The sequence below is a fragment of the Chionomys nivalis genome, chromosome 19 (genome assembly GCF_950005125.1).
Source record: "Chionomys nivalis chromosome 19, mChiNiv1.1, whole genome shotgun sequence".
NCBI classification, from domain to species: domain Eukaryota; kingdom Metazoa; phylum Chordata; class Mammalia; order Rodentia; family Cricetidae; genus Chionomys; species Chionomys nivalis.
In genome coordinates, this window is record NC_080104.1 from 52,554,324 (window position 1) to 52,576,891 (window position 22,568).

The 22,568-nt window shown below is 37.3% G+C and overlaps 1 protein-coding gene across 1 annotated transcript in view; it reads left to right on the forward strand.

The window, feature by feature from the left end:
- Positions 1-22,568, forward strand: part of Pcdh15 (protocadherin related 15) — a 1,187,935-nt gene that overhangs the window by 913,331 nt on the left and 252,036 nt on the right. The window contains exons 12-13 of the mRNA XM_057794363.1: positions 3,959-4,067; positions 11,931-12,043. Of these exons, the coding sequence (XP_057650346.1) occupies positions 3,959-4,067; positions 11,931-12,043 (222 nt within the window). The remainder of the gene's footprint in view (positions 1-3,958; positions 4,068-11,930; positions 12,044-22,568) is intronic.

Below are 22,568 nucleotides of genomic sequence, written 5' to 3' on the forward strand. Positions count from 1 at the left end.
TTAACTATTCTAGTATTTATTTATAATCTCCTTTTATTGATTTCTACTTTTGTTTCACTTAGAATACTGTCTTTGTGTAATGTATTATGTAGCGCATTAATGGATTAGTTTATCACTGAATACTTGGTTAATTTTGCTAAATATTCAATATGCAATGGACTACAATAGTACCCCTACCACCAGCAGCTGAGCTGGAACCAGGTCCTCAGCCCTCTGCTCTCTCAACAAGGAATTCTTGTTACATGGAGTGGATCCTTCTGAAATTTCCATTGTTATTTCTGTATTCTTCCCTAGGCTGGTCCCATCTACCATAGAGATTTTAGTGAAGATATAAGCTCAAAACAGAAAGCATTCAATTTGTGCTATTCTTTCTAAGGAATACATACACATTTTGAAATGAAATGATGACTTTGAAAAATGTTTATTAACTTTTAACAAAATTATTATCAATTAAATATAACCCTACATATTCTGTAATATTTGAAAAGTAATGATTTGTTTGAGAAGTAATCTCCAGTATTATCACTGAGGACTCATTTTTTTCTTACCAATCATATTAGTAATCGTTCTCCAAAGGAACATATGTATTTTAGAGTGTTTGCCAGATGTGGTCCATTGAGTCTAACAATGGCTATCTACTAATGAGAAGTCCAAGAATCCAGCAAATGCTCTGTCTACAAGCCTTGATGTTTCAGCTGGTCTTCAGGGCACATATGAGTCCCAAAGAAGTAGATTCTAACACCAGAGAAGGAATGGCCTTCTCAGAGAGAGGTAGGGCAAGCAAGCAAAGAAAGCTTCCTTCTTAAAGGTTGCCACAAGAAAGTGTGGCCCAGAATTAGGATGGATCTTCTGACTTCCATTGATCTGGATTTAAAGTGGGTCTTCATACCTCAAACAATTCAATTAATTAAAAATCCCTCACAGATATACCCAGCAGCCTGGGTTTTTAGTTCGTTCCAGATGTAGATAGGTCGACTACAAAATGCAGCCATCACACCCATAAACCTAGAATTTTCTGCCTAACTCACAATTGGTAACAGATGGGGATAATTCTATTAACATGTGTTGTGAGTTTCTAGAGAACTGATATAAAAAATATCAGTCCTAATATGCCAAGAGGTTTAAAATTAGCACTTCTTCAAATTTTCTGGGGAAAAAAGATGGAATCTTTCCACTAAGACAGATTCTTTTTTCTATTCTTATGTTTATTTATTCATAATATAAAATAGTACACATATGATAATGATCTAGTCCAATATACAAAACTACTCTAGGTTAAAACAATTATTCTATTTCCTCTTTCCAGACCAAGTCTCCTGAAGTGCTCACAATTTTTGGTTTTTCTAATGTCAAGTAAAGTAATACTAAATCATAGCCATATTTCTTTCATGTCCTCAATTTATATTATAAGAGACTTATTGACAAGCAATGACATAAGATGAGGAATCTAATTTACACATCTCCATCTCCACTGATTTTATTTGCTGTGCTATTTTGAGTTTTTCTGCTGTTTATGTCACGTTAAATAATGTAATTAATCTCCCTTGCTCATTTCAACAAGTGTATATAATAATGAGAGCGGATTTCAAATTATCTGATGAATTAACAAGACCAAAATTTATTCTGGGTTGATAGATTGGTGACTCTACAGAAACAAGGAGAGAAAAGGCGAGGAAGGTCACAGGGTGCCCTCAAAATGAGATTTCTTTACTTGATACTCCAAGAAGATAGTTCAGATCCTAGGGTTTTTTTTTTTAATTGTGTATAAGAAAGAGGGTTTTCTTCTCTAAAACTTCAGAGAATTCCCTGGAATATCTGACTTTGAGGCACGTGTTTGAATTGCAGAGGGCCATCAGTTTCTTAGAGCCTCCTGGGGTCTAGAATGGTGCATGTGGAAAGCTCGTGAAGAATTAACTGGTGAAACTGAAGCAAAGCAGTTGAAGTATGAGTTAACTCTGACGCATGTTCTCTTCATATCTGACTGAAAGGTGCTCTTCAGCTCTTAACTAACCAAGACAGAACCTTGGACGTGTTTCAGTTTAGCGAAAAGATTATTACAGATGACAAGAACTGCCTATTGAGAAGGTACTATGTGAGAGAGGGGTTGAGCCGAAGAGATGGAGACAAAAAACAAAATACGGGGAGAGGAACATTGGAAATGAGGGAGGGAGGAGGAAAGGAAAGGGAGAGAATTCTAGATTTTCTATATGTATAAAAGAGAGAAGAAGAATCATTTGGATTTAAAGAAGCAATTTTTATTGTGAGGTGATATATCCATGATTCTAAATCCACATTAAAAGATGTGATACGATGTTACTAAATTGTTGCTATCAGTGCCTCATTATTTATAGTAAAATATGGTGATGCCACTTAGAAAACATAAAAACAATTATATAGCGTCTGAGATTTATGTGAGGAGCTAGCCATCAGCCAATAATGATATATCATCCCTATGATTTTAATAAAACAATATTGCCTGTGTTTATTTAATATGATGGCGCATTTAAAATAAAACCAAACGCCATGCAATGTCCACTGAGAATTTAAACTCATAGCTTTGCCTAAGAGTACATAGCAGAGGTCAGTGTTCTTCGTTTCAGAATAAATCACAAAAAAGCATGTTGCAGTACTTCCTCAGACACTGAGGAAATATTGATTTCCCCTTAGACTCACCGCTTGCATATTTTGGCTGAGAGCTGTAAACGCTTAGTGTTTAAACAATGTTCTAAGAGCGTTATTTCAAGGAGATATTAAAGGAAGTTTACTTTATGTAAAACTAAAACTATGAAAACATACCTTCCTATTTGAACCACTAATGGAAAGCAGCATAATGAATTCCCTGAGAAGACCTCCGGGAAATATTATCTGGTCAAAACTTTATCTAGAATAGTGTTTCCCAAGCTGATCTGCTAAGATTTTCATTGTTCCCTTTGGCATACATGTTACTGTTCCTCATTTAACTGAGCCACGTCCTCCTGCGCATCTTCTGTGGTAATGGCAGGGCTGAAAGGCTGCAACCCAGTTCTCTGGCTACAAGAGTCTAAACTTATAGCTTGGTCCCTTTTAAAGCATAAGTGTTCTGTTCCCGTTTTCAAAATTTATTTATTTTAATATTTATGTGTAGTTTGAGTGTTTGCCTGCATGTATATAGCTACACCATGTTTTACAGTGCCTGCGGAGTCTAGAAAAGCGTGTTGGAAGCCCTGCATCTTGAATTACAGAGTTGTGACCTACCACTTGGATTTTGGAAACATAAGCAGGGTTCTCTGAAAGAGAAACCAATGTACCTAGTTCTGATTAATTTACCTACTCACCTCTACCACACCAGTATGGCAATCTTGATTGCTCAATGGATACTGCTGAACATCAAACTGAGAAACCCTGACTTAGAAGACTCCCATATCATCCTAAACAGAGTCTTTTCATGCCTCTCTTCATTAAATAAACACAACTGTAGTATGTACTTTAATTACATAAAACGTGAATGGTGTGGCTTTGATTTCTTTTTAATTAAAATATATTTTGAGTGTTTTTTTCAAGTTCACTGTAATTATCCAGATAAAATAAATTATTTAAAAATGAAAGAACGTAGAGTCTCAAATCTTTCCTAAAACAGGGAGAACTCACATAAGGAACTGTTTGATGTCTTTACATTTCGCTAAAGTCTTCTAAGCAGTTTAACAATGTAGATTTTCTCCCAAACTTCCTTCTGGGAGAATCCCTTAAAGTTCTGTGAACATACCTGCTACATGTTTTCATTCTGAATTTAAGAGAGGCTCATTTCCCTTCAGACTTAGAATCAGCTAGTGTCAAATTATATGTCCAGGCGAATGAGTTCCCGTAACCACTTGGTTCTTAGCGCATATCTAGCTGTGCAAACTTAAGTAAGCATCCTGATGTCAGCGTTCCCTGAAGTGTGAGTGTGCAGCACAGCTAAACACTATAAATTTTCTTCCAGGAAGAACTGAACCCCATTTTGGTGACCCCACCTATCCAAGCCATTGATCAGGACCGAAACATCCAGCCACCATCAGATCGACCCGGCATCCTCTACTCCATCCTTGTCGGTTTGTATTTGCCAGCATTTTATCCTGTTAGAGATCTATGACCGCATCCCCTCAAATCATATCAAGATCTTTACTAGCAAGGCTTTTCTTATTGAAGGTAACATTTATAAAACTAGATACAAATCTGAGTTTTTCCTTCTTCCTATTTCAGTAAATTGTTATACAACAGACAATATTGCCTTTATAAAACAAACCAGTTGCAGATCAACTTTAAAGCATTTTTCAGTGTTTTCCAAAATCAAAGAACTATGGGCTTTGTTGAAGCTTATGGAGGAAGGAAAGGACTACCGACACATGAACACGATACAGATACCAAGAGCCCATTTCTGCTCTGAAAGCAAAGTATGCACCAATGCATCTTTATACATGCTATCATTTGTACCAGTTGCAAAAATGAGGAGATTTGACAAAACTGTTCTTAAATGATGTTGAAAAAACGTTGATGTTTCTGATGTGCATGACTGATGGGTTCTGGAAAGACAGGTGCATGGGAGAGACCAGCATCTCTGAACTAGAAATTGATGATTTTGGAATAACCCCAGTAGAGTTCAACATTCTCTTTCCAGTCCTAGTCTCTGGCTTTGCCTCCAGCCTGTGTGCTCACATGCACACACCACTGTATTCTAGATAGATTCTAGATAATTGTACACTGCCGTACTTAGGAGTGGTATTTCTAACATTGCCCCCCATAGTTCTATTTCAAGACTTTAGTCTTTAGAGTAATGTGTAAAACACAGGCCAAATGCATAGAATTAACCATTTAATTATTATTTCTTTTAGTTTTTATGAATACAAGTCTTTTTAAGCCTACAGTTCTCTCTATATAAATAACAGGAAACATGAAATTTTTGATCCTCTAATTAAAGAAAATGATGAACTATGTTCATCTGTACTGTACATAGAGAAGGGAGAGGCAAACACTACAGTTTAAAGAGGGGCTACACGGGCACCAAAGTCTCAAAAGCAGAACTAAAATACAGGGAGGAGGACAAAGAAAATACTCCTAAAAGAGCTGCCTGGCTGTGGCTACAGCGATTTTCACAGGAAAGCTGGTTTCCATGTGGAAACCAATAGAATTGTTGCTACTGCAATTAAAGTGCCTCTGTAGCCCAAGTCAGCTCCCTGGCACCTTGTCTCTCTGTGACCCAAGTCAGCTCTCTGGCACCATGAGACATTAGTGCCCATGCTGTACTTACCAAGACTTTCTACAAAAGACACAGGAAATGATTGACAGATTAACAGAAACAATGCCCAGGAATATCATCCAAACATTTGCAAAACTGATAACAAAAGACATGCCCTGCTTTAACGATTGGAGTTTGATATGTCCTTAAATGGGTTAATGTGTTTATGGATCTAAACTCAGTTTGTTTAACTGGTAGTCTTCCCATGTGTAGTATTAGGGAGATGAATTTTAGTCTTTGAAACAGGCTACAGGGGAAACATTCAAAATTAGATTCCTAGTAAGTACAAAATAAGAATTTCTGCTGAGCTGAACTTTTCATGAAATATACATATATTTAGATATTTTTATTTGATTTTGTTTTGTATTTGTTATTCCTTATTTTCGTCATTTTTATTTAATTTACATACCAACCACAGTTTCTCCTCCGTCCTCTCCTCCTGCTCCCTCCCCACCTCTTCCTACTCCTTCATTTACTCCTCCTCCATCTCCACTTAGATGGGGTAAGGCCTCCCCTGAGAATCAATAAAGCATGGTACATCAAGCTGAGGCAAGACCAAGCTCCTGTCCCAACCTCCACATCAAGGCTGAACAAGACATCTCACTATAGGGAATAGGTTCCAAAGAGCCTGCTGTGTGGAGGTCATGTTAGAATTGTCAAATTATTTTATTTACTACAAAGGAGAAACCTTTGGAGGTATCATCAGAGGAATGTAAATATCAAAGGAGTAGCCTTTGAACTTCACATCAGAGGGATGCAATATTAGCAGTGTTTACCCTGAGATGAAGGAAGACGTGACAATTTTAGTGGTGTCACAGTTATCTTTTATTTCTTAAATACAGCAAAATGCTGACATAGAAACAGAAAAAGTTAAAGTTTAATGGTATCAAAATAATAGAGAAACCATGTATTCGTCAATGGATATTGTTAGCTGACAAGTTAGGCAAGTGACAGAAAAAAGGTCTAGACTAGCAAAATGCACACATAGCAGAAGGCTTTCTCTGGGTATATGGAAGATGACAATATAATAAGAGAAGATAAATTATAATTTGGATAAAGTTTTAGTAGATGATTTGTCATAGAAAATGTATAAATATATGAAAGTAAGTAAAAGTTCTTTTAGATTATTTACCTTTAAAGAAAGACAAATTAAAACTCAGTGAATATGACTGCATACCTATAGGAACTGCCCAAATTTGAAAATGGATCCCTTGGGTTGCTCGCAAACACACGGAGAATACAGAACCACCATGCAGTGCTGATGGGAGTGGTACCGTCACCTTGAAAAACTAGCATTTTCTTTAAAAGAGAAGCATGGTCATGAATGAAAAATGGTATAATCTTTGGGGTGTCCTTAAGACTATTAATTGTATGATTTCATCTAAATGGGTTTTTAGGGAGGTGGACCCAAAGGACAATGAGCAAATCTGGCGGCTGAGATAAGAATCTTTGACCATGGCCTGTGTGAATCACCAAAGACGTGGTGATTATGCAACAAACATATCTGACACACTTGCAACTGTGCTGCCTTAAACAGTTAATAAAACATTTAGACTCAACATCTGCCACAAGCTTGCTTTCTGACTATTTATCCAAGATAAACGAATATCAATGCTCACATACTGATGTGCACAAGAATTGTAGAGAAACTGAATCTGTGATTAATGCTATTGGAATCCTTAAAACACAAGAATAGATAAAACATGGTGTGTCAATAGAGCAGGAAAATGCCAATGCAATAAAAAGAAATGACCTATAAATGCAGAAAAGAATATGAATCACAAGGTTGCTATCAAAAGAATAGATAATGCCACAAAATTAGCACATGCTGACAGAAAGTGCACAGTGGCGCAGAAAGGCATTCACCAGCCATAGTGCAATTATTAGCAGGGGCATTGCTATAATAGTGACAGTGGTACGTAGATCAACGTGAAATTATACTTCCATAACATGTAAAGCTTATGGCTTGGTAATTATACTTCTCTTACAGAAAACAAATTATGTCCAACTTTGTAAAAATTACAGAGGACTAATCTAGCTTGACATTTCCTTCACAGAACTATGAGAGTAAAAATGGAGGCCTTTGTTGTATGTACAACAATAAGGGTTTTGAGACACATAAGTTCTGTTGACTACAAAGAATTACATTCTGAAATTCTCTCTACTACTATGTTCATAATTTAACTGGTTTGGGATATAGCTTTCAAGTTTGCATTAAAATTTGGACAATCAAATTTTCTTCTATGTACGTGTTTCACATACGTATGAAAATGTGTGTATGGTCAATAGATGAGCATTGTATTTTTAGCTATCTTTAATAAATCATTATACTTTAATATGTGTAGAATATTAAACTACCATAGCATTTACTCTAGATCTACTTTTAGATCTCTAACTACATATTTGACCCGTTAGTGTGTTGCAACCACTTCTACAAATCTACCTTCTACGATAGGCCAACAAACCCAATGGTGCAATTCATCGGGTGAGACTATATGACCTGACAGGGAAGAGTTTGGAGTCTATAAACAGGTATTCTGTGGTAGAATCCTGCTTTATTCATTTTTCAGCTATGAGAGTTGAAGACATTAATTCCCCTTAATCTCTTTTGAGTTTTCCTGTCTTCATAGTCACAATAATAACTTCTTCCCCATAGGGCTGTTTGATACTTAGATGAGGTAGAAGATTTATAAATAAAAAGATTACAGTGTTTCCCCCACAGTAAACCCAGAGTTATCATCTAATAAGTGTTTCTTTCTGGAGGCTCACCCTCTTATTTCAGATCAGCTGTGTTGCTCATTTGTTTATGTTCTCGGCTCTCCTTCCAGCATATCCCTCCCTCATTCTCCACCGAAGAGATGGCTGGTGCAACCTGCAGAGCCAACTCTGAATTATACTATACTTGGCAAAAATTTCCATGGAAATGTGTAAAAATATGAGAGCATAAAAGTCTCCCTTTGCTATTACTTAAGAAATGATGCACAGAGTAAAGTTGTTTTTATCTCTATATTCCCTTCCATTTTTTCTTATTATCATAAAAAGGGCTTCAGACATAGCTCTTTAATCCACAGATATCTATTACAAATGTTTATAAAATAGCTGCTTAAAACTGTGATGCTCATCATTATTTATTATAGATTTCTCATAAACACACTTACGTCTTATTTTTTTTTCCCCTTGGTAGGTACGCCAGGCAGGGTGCTGAAGCATCACATACTGTTTACCTGCTGTAAATGATATTTCTATAGAGTCATTTTAAATTTACACTGGTTTTCTTCCCATTAATTTTCCCCTAGATGGGTTTATTGAAAACAGAAGTTGATGGTTGTTGAGATTGCCTACGGAACACATTGTGCTCTCTTTGGCATGGTTCCAATGACTGCCGCTTAGGTTTACTGTAAACAAATGAAGGATTTTGTTGTCTCTGTTGAAGCCATTTCCTAGATGATGTACAGCCTTTTCTGTGTTGTCCTCCCAGAATGCCCAAGATGAAATATCCATGGCCCATAGGTCCATATACACAAACCCAGAAAAAGTATTTCCTTACTGTTCTGGAGATGAAGATCAAGGGTCCCATCTCTGACATTTGACCAAGTCCCCATCCTATAAATGCAATATATCATCCTCACTTCATTTTTGTTATTAGTAGGTTTTTGTTTTTATTTTACCAGCTTAAATCAGCTCATAAAAATAAATGTGTGTTCTCAGTTTCTTTGAGTTCCAGTATAATTTTCTACTCTTCAAATGGTGTCAACCATCCTCCTCCATAACGATTGTCTTAATTCGGGGGTTCTATTGATGTGAAGAGACACCATGACCACGAAAACTGTTATAAAGGAAACCATTTAATTGGGGCTGGTTTACAGGTTCATTGTCATTATGGTGGGAAGCATGGTGGCACATAGGCAGACATTGTGCTGGAGAAGGAGCTGAGAGTTCTACATCTTCATCTACAAGCAGCAGAAGATCTACAGTATGACACTGTGTGCCATGCTGGGCATAACTTGAGCATATGAGACCCCAACAACCACTCCCAAAGTGATATACTTCCTCCAACAAAGCCACACCTACTCTATCAAAGCCACATCTCCTAATAGTGCCACTCCCTATAAGTTAAACATTCAAACACATGAATCTATGGGGGTCATACCTATTATAACTATTAATAACATAATAAACTATTAGTAATATAACAATTATAACATAACTAGCACAATGATCAATAAAGCACTCTTGTTTTTATTGTTATGAAATTAGGAATTTAAAATTTAATTAAATTCGAATTTTAAAAAATTAAATATTTGATTTGTTTCAAGACAGGACAGTTATTACTGATGTCCAAAGTACCTGACTTTGAGGAGGGAGATCCTTCTTACTGGCTCTTGAGAAGTGGACAGCAGCATAGGAGACGTGCTTATCATTCTTGCCACCTGTAGTGAAATAGTTCACAGTTGTTTTAAATCTGACTTGGACCCAGAGTGGAAAATGCCATGCCCTTTAAGAAACTTTTGGTACTAAGGGTTTGTATCAAATCAAATACATTGTATCAAATACATTTAATACAATGACCACCTGACTACCAAGAGTGGTCATTGTTCCCCAGCAGGTCATCATTTCAGTGTGCACAGCCATGGAGTGAGTCTGTCTCTTCTGAGAGCTAAACTATAACATGAGACTCCGCATTTACTTCTAAATCAAGAATTAAAATGGAAACATTTATATTTTATCTTTAATCCTACATTCATGTCTTGGTTTTGAGTGGTTTTTTCTTTGTTTGTTTGTTTGTTGATCTTTCAGTTTTCAATTCCTTAAGTGCTAAAATTCAAGTATCACACAATTATCTTAGAGTAAAATTATCAACCCTACCATCAGTGTATGAGTACTGTACACATCTTCACTTCATCTTTAATTTTTCTGTCTCAGCTATGATCACCAGGATAAGATAACATATTGTTACCTTTTGAAGTTCTGAGATGTTTGTGTTTATAACACCAAATGAATTTGCATTTAAATTGGCATTTCTGAGATATCTGTATATCTAGTTTGTTTTATAATTACATAGAGCACATATATATGCTCAAAAATAAAACATTGGTTATTAAGAGTCCATCTTCTATGCCAACCTTTCATTCATTACTTTACTCTTTCTCTTTCATCATTCATTTTTAATGTTATGATTTTTCCACTTAATACACTATGCATTCCTCTTTTAGTGGACCAGTTTTCTGAGTTCAATTTTACTTATCTAAAGAGAGTTACATTGATAGTTCAATATTACAGGTATTGTAAACATATATGTATGTGCAGATGGATGTAAGTATATAGCATTCATTCAGAGATATATTGCTGCTTACTTAGCCAGATGAATAATTATAGATTTTGGATGGTAATTGATTGTAACAATGGTTCTCTTACATTGTTGAGCAGAAGATATGCATAGTCAATAGCAGAGTACTGACCATGAAGGTCGTAGGAATCATCCTGGGTGCTGGTACAAAGAAGGTAAACATGGCTTTGAAATCGATCTATAGATTGATCAAGTCAAGTACTTCAGAAGTTTTGTAACACTCTTCATTAATGCCACATTTGTCCAGAAATGAGAGACGGAATCTTAATGCAGCTGAATCTGTGCCTGTGTTCTTAAGTCCAGAGGAAGCTCTCTATGGCTGTGACTAAAGCACTCTATTTACCTTCTGTGCCCTCTGTATAATCTCTCATATCCCACTTCAACTCACTACTGACAATTTTTCCTATAAATAAATCTCTCTGTAATAGTAAGTATAATTACTTACCATAGCTAAAATCAGTAATTACAGATCTCTTGGTAGTCGGAATATTTAATCTCCCAAATTTCTACATCCTTATTTGATTGAATGCCATATACTTACATCCAGATACACATAGATTATTGACAGCCGCTGTTGGTTACTGACATGCTTATTGTTAATGTGATATGATTTAACTTTTACATCTGACTACTCTGGCCTGACTTTTCTTTACTTTGGGAACAAGAATATTCTAATATACAGGGAAAGATTATATAGGTAAAGTTAGAAAATATGCAGGAACAAATATATCACAATGTACTAAAGTGCCTGCGTTTAAGAACTATGCACCTTAAAAAACAAATTTATTTAAATTGCCAGTGGTTGGCATGTTAGCTAAACACTTATCTTTTTAAAAAAAAGCAAAAACATAAAACAACAACAAAAAAATAACTTCCCTGCTGCAGGAGAACATGTCTACATTAGTTCCTTGGCATCTTGATATTTGGTTTATATTGCTAGTCTTTATTTATTATAAGACATATTGAAAAACCATGCAGAGTATAATTAAGATTTATATACCATTAAAATATAATTTTATAATGTAAAATTTGCTTTTCCTCTACTTAATGTCTCTTTTCATATGACGAGTTTCCAAATTAATTAAAGAGTTCTCTTTTAAAAAAAATAATAATTCAGAAAACCATCCAAACAAATACCTTCCTCTTCACTAACTCACAGGTTAATTAATTAGATATCACATTTGCATCCACTCTTCCTAGACTGGATAATTTAGAAACTTAATTTACTAATGGAATTATAGCTGTGTTGCTCAGTTACTGAAGGAAAAAGACGAATCAGATGGGTGGGTTGCTGTTTGTTCTCAGTTCTGAGCTGTGTCTCTCGTCTTGCAGGCACCCCTGAGGACTACCCCCGCTTCTTCCACATGCATCCCAGGACTGCCGAGCTCACTCTTCTGGAGCCAGTCAACAGAGACTTCCATCAGAAATTCGATTTGGTTATTAAGGTAATTTAAACTAAAACCTAATTTCCTTGTAGTTATGAAATGCTAACCAAAGGAACATACAGAGGCCACTGTAGACCTCAGTTTAAGAATGAGAATACATATGAACCACGATAACCGATTTTTTTCTATAAACATTGAAATTTTTCTCATATGTATAGTAATATTCAACATATTTATACAATAAATGAAATGGTACATAGTTGAAAAAACAAATTGTAGGGCTGGAGAGATAGCTCAGAGGTTAAGAGCACTGACTGCTCTTCCAGAGGTCCTGAGTTCAATTCCCAGCAACCACATGGTGGCTCACAACCATCTGTAATGAGATCTGATGTCCTCTTCTGGCATGCAAGCTTACATGGAAGGAACGTTGTATACATAATAAATAAATAAATATTTTAAAAAAAAGAAAGAAAGAAAAAACAAATTGTACTTTATCTTTTAACATTTATTTTCTTATAAAAATAACTTTTGGATATATAAGATAAAAATTGGCACATTATAATATACTTTGCATATTATTTACCTTAATGTTATTATTTTTGGTGCTGTTGCATTTATAGCATATATTGAAAGTACTTACCCACCCTGAGATTTTTTAAATGTATGCCTTACTATTTTCTTTATGTCATGAAGATAAACCTAGAACTGAAAAAAAAATTTAAAGCTAGGGTGACCTACTGGACATTAAAATAATATCATTTTTAAATTGAAAATTAAATAATTATTAATTAATATTAGTATGAATTATATTATATTGAAGCCACAAATCCTGACAGACTTCACAAGAAAGTTGAGATCTAAGATTTCAGTTTGACACTGAAGAAAAATGAGAATTTGCTGAGTGAAAACACATACTGAATGAGGATAGCCCTAAGTAAGAGATAGGACAACAATAAACCCTGGAGAAGTCTAATACATATTGCATGATATTATACACACAGAGACACACACATGTGCACATGTGTGTACATGCCCACAGCATAATTGAAACAAAAATATTGCACTGTAGCATTAGTTCAGTGGTAGAACATTTTCCAGGCTGGCATGAGGCCCTGGTTTCCATCCCCAGAACCACATAAATAAATTACCTAATTGAATGAAAAATTTAAATACAAAGGAAATGAAGAAAGAGGGCTTGCTGAGTAGGCGCTCTGGGAATGTTGGTTTTTTCCTTCTTCGTTAGCTGGCTGCCATCGCACGCCTGTCCTCCTATTTGTACCACTGTGTGTGGGATGGGAAGTTCAGTGTCAGTAGCTATTGTGAGACAGACACATGGTTGATACTGGCCACATGTGAGTCTGGCTTTGGTTTTACTTAATCCAAACTTGGGCACTGTTCACTGCACAAACTATGTAGTGTGCTTTTCTAGATTAACTCTAGGTAAGGTCAACTTCAAATACCATTACACTAAATGCATTTCATTTTAGTGCATAGTACGTGATAGCTTCCTACATCACATTTACTATGTGTAGATAATCATGTGTTTACTTAGTCATGCTTTGTCCCTGGAGAATTAATGGTGTAGATGTAGGTAAGTCTCCATCATTCTGGATTTATCTGCTGGCAGAGAGCAGATCAAAGAAGACCTAACAACCAACCAAAAGAAAGTATTTCAATTATCTGGAGTTTCAAAGAGTTTCTGAAGATTACCCCAAGCTTTATGTTGCCGGGTCAAGAGATTTTAGCCAGTAAATGAAAGCCAAAATGTGTCTTTTAATAGAAAGGTTTAGAAGCATTGTGTAACTGACTGCAAGCAATCAGCAACAAAACAAACAAGAAATAGAGGGAGAGCACACCTTTTGGGTGGATACAGCCCCCCTGGATGTCACTCAGCAAAGGCACATGGCTGTCCTCCTCTGTACAAAGGGGTCACACCCTAGGTTCTCATCTTGCACTGACGCATGCTTATCGTGGACCAACATAGAAGTCAAGCAACATGCATCCACTGCCTATGTCCATCTACTTGGATCCCATGATGCTTATTTTGTCTAAGTATTGTTTCCAAACTGCTTCATTTAAAACATGAAATCATTTTCCTTTACTACCCACATCAGTTCAACAATCCATCAGTTACAGAACAAAAAAAAAAAATCACTTTGAAATGTGACCAAAAAATTGTTCATGTTTCAATAGCATTTTATACTACTACCAAAGGTAGTTGCAGACATTACTACCACATTGGTGTGACCCAAAGGTCTCATGATAGGCTCCTGAGTGAAAGTATCAATTAAAAAAGTAACAATGGGCCTCATACCAGGCTGACTATCCTGGCATTCTTTGAAATGCCGCCACCACACAGTTATCCTCAGTAGTAAATATTTCATTGTCTTTAGTTTTTCTTACATTAATGTTTTGTTTTTCATTAACTATGGAAGTGTTTTGGTGTTGTTGAATTTGGTCTAAATTTGTGTTTGGGAAGCTGAGGAAAATAAAACATGGCAGCCAAGCGGTGGTGGCGCACGCCTTTAATCCCAACACTCGGAAGGCAGAGGCAGGGAGATCTCTGTGAGTTCGAGACCAGCCTGGTCTACAAGAGCTAGTTCCAGGACAGGCTCCAAAACCACAGAGAAACCCTGTCTCGAAAAATCAAAAAAAAAAAAAAAAACCAAAAAAAAAAAAAACATGGCAGTGTCTATCTCTGGACCGATGAAGAATTCTGCCTTTAAGAGCCACACGGCACACCAACAGCTGGCTTGTGTCACAAACCAGAGATTTCTCATCTTTTTTTCTTGCTGTTTCTGCCAGTGATTTATTCTGCACACAGACAAGATAAAAAAATTTAAAGGTGAAATCTGGAAGACAAAGTTAGATAATTAGAAACTTTAGCCCAGTAAACAACCCAAACACACTGAACTGAAAAAGGAAGGGATGTTCAGTTGCAAAACATTCCCAGCCTTTAGTTAGCTGCTCTCATCTGAGGATGCTGGAAAGTTGATGCGTATTGAGAAGAAGAATTGGTCGTCTGCTTTATGCCAGAGTAATCTTAATTATGGACCATGGTCCTCAAATGAGTGCCCAGAACACACTAGGCACTATCAAGAACATCCCAGTTTGAATTATGAAATATCTTATCCTTCCACAGGGTTCTTCCAAAAGCAACCACAAATTTGCTGTGATGTGGAAATACGAAATCATTTTTCAGATGTCAGATGACTCAGTGTGTTTAATGCAGGTGCTGAGTGCCTTTAACAAATCTCAGGAAATTCATTTTTATTAATATAGTATATTTAAATTAGTGTTTATATGCTAGGCATATAATACAAAGCAAAACCTTGAATTATTAAAGCAGATCAAATGAATAAATTATTAATAATTCATTCTCCCTGGGTTCCTTAAAGAATAATTGCATTTCATCTAAATCCTTTTGATTAAAAGCTTTTATTAAACTCTGATTAAGCAAGGGCCACAGTGAAACTGCTACCATAGACATTATAATGCCTCAAGTTTCCGGTTGCCACTCAGTGGCTCACTCACATGTCCAGCAACCACAACCTACTTTACTTTTCTTTCAAGCCACAGCCATGCTATACTATCACGTAAATATATTGCTCTCCTAAGTGTTAGCAGCCACTGTATAGGATCTGATGCCCAGATGGAGAGAATCAAAGAGACCTAAATGCATCACACTACTCTGGTCTTCCCTTCCTTGAACTTTCACGCCAGAGGTCCAAGTCACAGCATAAAACAATGGCATATGCATATGGAAGATGCCCCCTTATAGTCCATTTGTCTATGCTATAGCAAGAGTCCTCTATATTAAATGTCTCTTCAATCTCTTAGTTTTTACAGATGATGGATCGTAATACATTTCCTTTAAAATGTTTTCCAATTGTACTTTTATCATCTATAATTATGTATATTGGGGAGGGTATACATATATGTACATGTGAGTCCAGGTGCCTGAAGAGGTCAGAGGTGTCAGGTTCCCCTGCAGCTTGGATATAAGCCCCCTGACGCCAGTACTAGGAATAGAACTCAGGTCCTCATACTCTGGAAGAGCAGAATCTGTTCCTAGTCATTGAAATATCTTTTCATCCATACTAAAATATATTTTGTATCCAAATATACATTGATGCATAGTTTAGGCTATTTATGACTGCTACAAACAGTCAATTCCTTCTAAGAAAATATAAGTATTTGATACAGGAGATGAAACCAAAATTTGAGTTAATGACGTGGCATCCCTGTCTCACAACAGTGTTCATCCAGAAGGGAGAATGAGTCCAGAAAAAAAAAAAGGCAGATGAATGCAGCAGCTGTCAAACACATGTTGACAAAATACACATAGAGGCAAGAGTTTACTTGATACTCACAAGTTGACCTGCCACTCCTTGGAGAAAGAGAGAAAATGTATTCAGTCCCTTCATGGACACTTAATTTTAGTAAGTCCCTTCCACATGTACAGGTCACTTTAAGGACAAAACAGCAAGTCCAAGTCCCCCAGGGTGTTCAGAAGACAGGAGTCTTTCAGTTGGTGTAAAAGTCCTCCACTCGACCCAATGTATATGAACCACCCAGCCCCCACTCCACACCCCTTGCCCCGCCCCAGCTCCATGTCCCACAAGACGCACCTCAGATTCCTCTCCACTCTCCTCAAGAACTTCACTATCCTGTACTCTGTTTCCCACAGGAACCACTTAAGACCATTCTTTACACCCCACATGAACTAGAAAGCCCATACTTCACTCCCCTGCATGGGCTACCCCAGCCCTCACTCCACTCTGCCACCTAAACTAGCCCATCCTCATGCTATTCTATTCTATGAACCACCTTCGTCACCCACTGCCATTCTCCCACACGAACAACTAAACACCGATTCCAGTTCGCACATGAACTACCCCAGCTCCCATTCCACTTCCGCTTTCTGCACGGGAACAGCTCCACCCTCACTCTACTCTCTACCCATGAATCACCCCAACCTCCAGAATCCACAATCCACCTATGAACCTCCCCAGCACCCTCTGTACTGAGCTTTTCTCATGTGATTCTTAGTTTTTCCATAGAAATATTAAAATGAAAAGGGAAAAACGTCCAGGTGAAGAAAAGCTTTTGTTTTTCTCAGGAACAGAGAAGAGAAATAGTAGTCTCTGCTATTCACATTCCAGGTCCATTTTTACATCAATTATTTTATGTTGTTGATCCTCAACATTCATATAATACAAAGTGGGATGTTTATCAACCAATTTAGAAGAGGCACTTGACAAGTGTTTTCAAAAAGTTGAGGCTACTTTGAAACTGGGAATAGCCACCTCCCAGAGTTTCCCTGTTATGTTAGTCTTAAGGGAAAGGCTAACTGCAGAACCACCTCAAGTTGGATAATACCCTTTCCAAAGCTCTGGTCTTCCCAGAAGTGACTACATCTATCTTCAAATTGCTGAAAATAGCTGGCGTACTTTGCACTGGTTTATATTTTAAAATCTAAACAAAAGGAAATGATTTTATTACTGAGAAGTGCATAAAGGCTTTGAAAATTTCTTTCTCCACTGCAATAAGTTACAAGCATATAAGCAACTTGAAACAAAAGTAAAATATACTTCATTATATGAAAAATAAATCCCTAGCTGGAAAGTCTGTTGATTTTATCGTGTTGTCATAATAGAAGGTCTTCTGAGAGTATGCTTCCTATATTCTTTGCAGTGAAGATATCTTTCTTTGTCAAGTGGAAATATGTTTATTCCTATGAGAAATGAGTTCTTTGGATTTATAGTCCTGTAGACAAATCAATTTTACCATGCACACACAATTGTGTGTATTTTGTTTGTGCTATCTATTATGTATTTTGTGAGCTTTTGAAGATTTCTAGTTGCTTTACTTCCAAACTTCTTAATGTGGTATCAATTTTTAGCCTACTTAATGATGTTCTATAGGGTTGAACGCAGAATAAGTTTATATGCATTCAAGAAGGCTATACTTATTAAAATTACTAATTAGTTATTATTATTATGATCTTTGACCAGGTAATCATAGCCTGGCTGTAAGCAATCTCTCCCTACAAGATGTCCAAATTTAATCCCAAATTAAAATAGGAGACATTGCTCAGGATATAAGAAATTTACATGGGGATAAAAGTAAAATGGAGTAGGAGGGAAATTTAAAATCAGGAAGGGGGGAAGGGTAGCAATACAAAAGGAGAGGGAGGGAAGAGGATAAAGTAGCACTATGGGTAGCTTAAAACCCCATAGGAATCAATGTTTATTTCCCTAAAATTACATACAATACATATAAATCAATATATAGCTTAAGGAAGTTATACTTGGACTGACAATGTTCTCCACAGGAGTCATATACTATATAACAAAACCCCCAATTCCAGTCATAAGAAACCACCATTCAAAATGTTGTTTGGGGGAGACAAAGGCCCTCACCCCCAAAATATATGCTATTGCTGTTACCATTGGTTGTTTCCTAAAAGTTTAAGGTAAGGTTTATAACTGAAGATACCATGTTTTTCCAACATGAGATCTGATCTAGATCTGACTTGAACACCTCCTCCCTAGTTCTCATGGTGCATAAGAGGCTATACAGGTTTCTGAAGGAAGGAAGGAACCAATAGAATATCTCTATGAACCACCACCACCACAACAACAAACATAGCATGGCATGAGAACCCTGAGGGTATAAAAGTGGCACCCATGTCTGGGCAGTAAACAACAGCTTTCCAATTGGACTTAAATCCTGTTTGATAGGCAGAAAATCATGTCTGATACTAGAAACATAACCAAACTCCTGAGGCTAGTGAGGTCACGAGTCTTAGAGAGCCACCTGCTGTTGCCACGCTACTGAATCAGCATGATCCCTAAAAGTTTCTAAATATATAATCTTAAACTCACAGATAAATGTAGACCCCCCCGAAAAGAGGCTTCTCTCTTAAATACATGGAGATTACGGAAAACTGACTGCCCTAAAGCAGAGCACATGTGAAAATAGGGATCCCAGCCCCAGTGAATGCATCTATAACATAACTCCTGCACCTTAAGCCCAGGGAACTTCTTAGTAGACGGGCAGAAAGCTATTAGAGCCAGAGGATGAGGAGGACACCTTCTGTATGAATGTGTCTCCTCAAGATGACAGGAAAGATATACTAATGATACTTGAACCTTATGGCTGTCTAACCAAGACCCAACGAAGGGCACCATCAACTGACATGCTGACCTGGAAGGGGGATATCCCATGGGGCTCTTTCCATAGACAAAGAAATACAGGCAATGAAGAAATGCTGAGAGAAGAAGAAATTGTCTTCTTTGGGAATGAACTTGTAATTTATTATCTAATGCCAAATGATTAGCCCTGAAATCATATATACAAATTACACTGAATGAACTAAACAAGTTGCATGTTTATATTTACAAGTTATACTGCAGGTCTCTCTCATAAACACAAACACACACACACAGGCACACACACACACACACACAGAGGCATATGAGAAAGAAGTTATGATTTCAATCAGTGGAGTACATGCCATGGATTCGACTCTAGTCATCAGAGGGAAGAACAGGAAGGTTAAATTATGTAGCATTTAACTTACAATGATATTTAAATGATCCTTCTATCAAAGTGAAATGATTGATGACCAATTATCCATGAGGTGTGGGCAGAGTTAACTTCACCTGCTCACCTGGGGCCTGTTTTCAGTGAATTAACCTTAACCATTTGCTAGACTTTATAAGACAAGTTGAAATGCCAGACTCATGTTTTCTAAGAGAGTGAAGTGTGAATATGTCAGGGTCATGGTAGTATTTTGTTTGCTTGCTTGCTTGCGAGGTAGGGTCTCACTGCAGGCCTGCCTGTCTTGGAACTCACTACATAAACAAGTCTAGCCTTGAACACACTGAGACAGCCTGGGGTTAGGCTTAAAATTACCTATTGTAAAATTTCCATCTGATAGCTTTTCTGGCTATCTGTTGGATGTCCAGGCAGCATCATGAAGTACATGGTTGGATGTAGACTAAAGAATTCAGAGTGAGGTGAGTGTGTCGATAAGAAAAAAAAAATCATAAAAACATTTGCCACCTGTCTTATGAAACCAGACCAGTAAGGAGGGAGGGAGGGAGGGAGGGAGGGAGGGAGGGAGGGAGAGAGAGAGAGAGAGAGAGAGAGAGAGAGAGAGAGAGAGAGAGAGAGAGAACAAAGCAGAGGCCTGACTCTTGCACAAACCAATGTGGACAATGAAATAGTAGGTAAGTAAGAGCAGGGTTATGACTGATGCTGACTAACCCTTTAGATGCTGACAGCAGACCACAAATAGGAGCTGAAAATAAATTGCTTTCAATAATGGAGTCACAAAACTGGTGACTTCGATAACAGCTAAATTTGAGTTGTAAGACCAAGGTACAATTATCAACACATATTTAGTAGATGCTCAGAAATACTCTGGGGCACCAAGAACACTATCTAGCCTATAAGGTGAAGGCCCTTCATAGACACCAGCTCAACTTCTCTGTGTTCACGAGTTGAGTAGGTGTTATTTTCAGCAATAGGGCCTTGCTATCTGTTTGTGGAGAGCAATAAATAACATCGGCAACAGTCTTGGGTTTTTGGGGTTCTCACTCGAGATGATTTTTTTCTCCTTCCATCCATTTATCTGTGAATTTCATCATTTCATTTATTTTAACACCTGAGTAACATTCCAAATGCGTAAGTGCACATTTTCTTTATCCATTTATCTGCTGAGGGACATCTTGATTGTTTCTAATTTCTGGCTATTATAAATAGAGCTGCAATGAACATGGTTGAACAAATGTCTATGTGGTAAGATGAAGTGTTCTTTAAGAGTGATAGTAATCTTGGTCCTAGAAGGTACTCTACATGTTGCAAAAGAGAAAGGTAAACACCAACCCACAAAGTCTTAATCTACGATGATGCAAAGCTTGTGAGAGTATCCAGGTAATATCTGATCTGATTGAATGCCCAATCCATGAGAAAGAACCGGAGACTAGATAGCTTAGGAACCTAGGGGAAAATCAAATGCTATCTAAATGGTGTGAGCTTTAAACATGGGCAGTAGTTTTACTTCACTCTTCTCTCTAAAACTGGTGCCTGGTGCTTATACCCATAAGTTTTGTAAACAAACAAGGGTGTTTAAGTGGTGTGTGTGTGTGTGTGTGTGTGTGTGTGTGTTGATGTTCATTCATGCATGTGTGTATGTGGGTGATCATGCCAATGCATACCTGTAGTTTCTGTCTTCCTCAGTCCTCATCATGCATTTTGAGCCAGAGTTTCTCACTGAACCTGGAGCCTCCTGATTTGGCAATGCTAGGAGGGCAGTGAGCTCAGGCTGACCTCCCACTCCCTTCCCCCGTGCTGAGATTAGAGCCACACTGCACTGCTTGGCTTTTGACATGGGTGCTGAATCATCTGAATCAGCATGGCTCCTCAAACTTGCAGAGCAAACACTTTACTCCCTGAGCCATCTCACCAGCCCACCAACCTGACTTTCCCATTCACTTTTCCACTTCTAACCACACACTTGTCAGTGTTAATAATATTATTGTATACAAGTATATAGCTTTAAATGCCTTTCACTTTCACTTGCCTTTCTTTCTTAAAAATCCTCTTATCCATTCTGCCAGGGAGCAGCACAAACACTTAGGCCCACTAAAGAACGAAGTGTAAAGCTGTTGTATTTCAGTGCCACATTTTAACCCTAACTGAACAGGAAGTATTTATCTTCCTACAATTTTCCCGTGCCATTTTCTCCCATTCCTTTTCTTTCCTTATTGTTCTGTAAATTTAGGGATCCTTGTTTGGTTTCTCATGCATCTGGAGACATCTCAGCCCAACCTACCTGTGTCTTACATACTACATGGCACTCAACATGAACTAACATACTTTTAGCTTTTACCCAATGCAGAAATATGTAATTTTATATTTGGACAGGCAAATGGCATAAGAATAAAATGTGGGGTGAGCACAAACCACTAGACAAGGGTCTGCTGTACTTCCGATAGAATTAAAGGTATAACAGCAATCCAAAAGCATTAGTCATTATTATAACAAATCAATATCTCCATAATAAGCAGTAAAAAGTTTCATGTGATGCTTTTCAAAGCTATGGGGAAAGTGGGAGTTAAGTTGTTCTGAGGAATCTAATTGGAGTTTTAGTTTTCTTCCCACAGAATCATTTTGTTTTCCTGAAGCAAATAATACATGTTTTCCCAGCTTCACAACTCATAGTAAAAACTAATGGCACAGTCTGAATATGGAACGTAAGCCTCCTGCATTATTATACACAATAATGAGGGCTGTCTCCCTCATTTTTCCCAACATAATAATATGTATGCTTTTGTTGCATGAGAGAAATAGATTATACAATTTGAAAACTGCTGTGCCGTTGTTGGTATTTCTGGACAGCACTTAAAGTAACAATTAGAACAAGAAGAGCAAAGCAGAGATGAAGAAATCCTGTTCAGAATGGCCTGTGTGTATAAACCGTTCCATGCCCATAGGCCCAGCAGAGTGTCTCTGCCTTGAGCAGACCGTGATGCTAGGTGTGAGTCCTGTGTTTGACCATTGGTTTCCATGG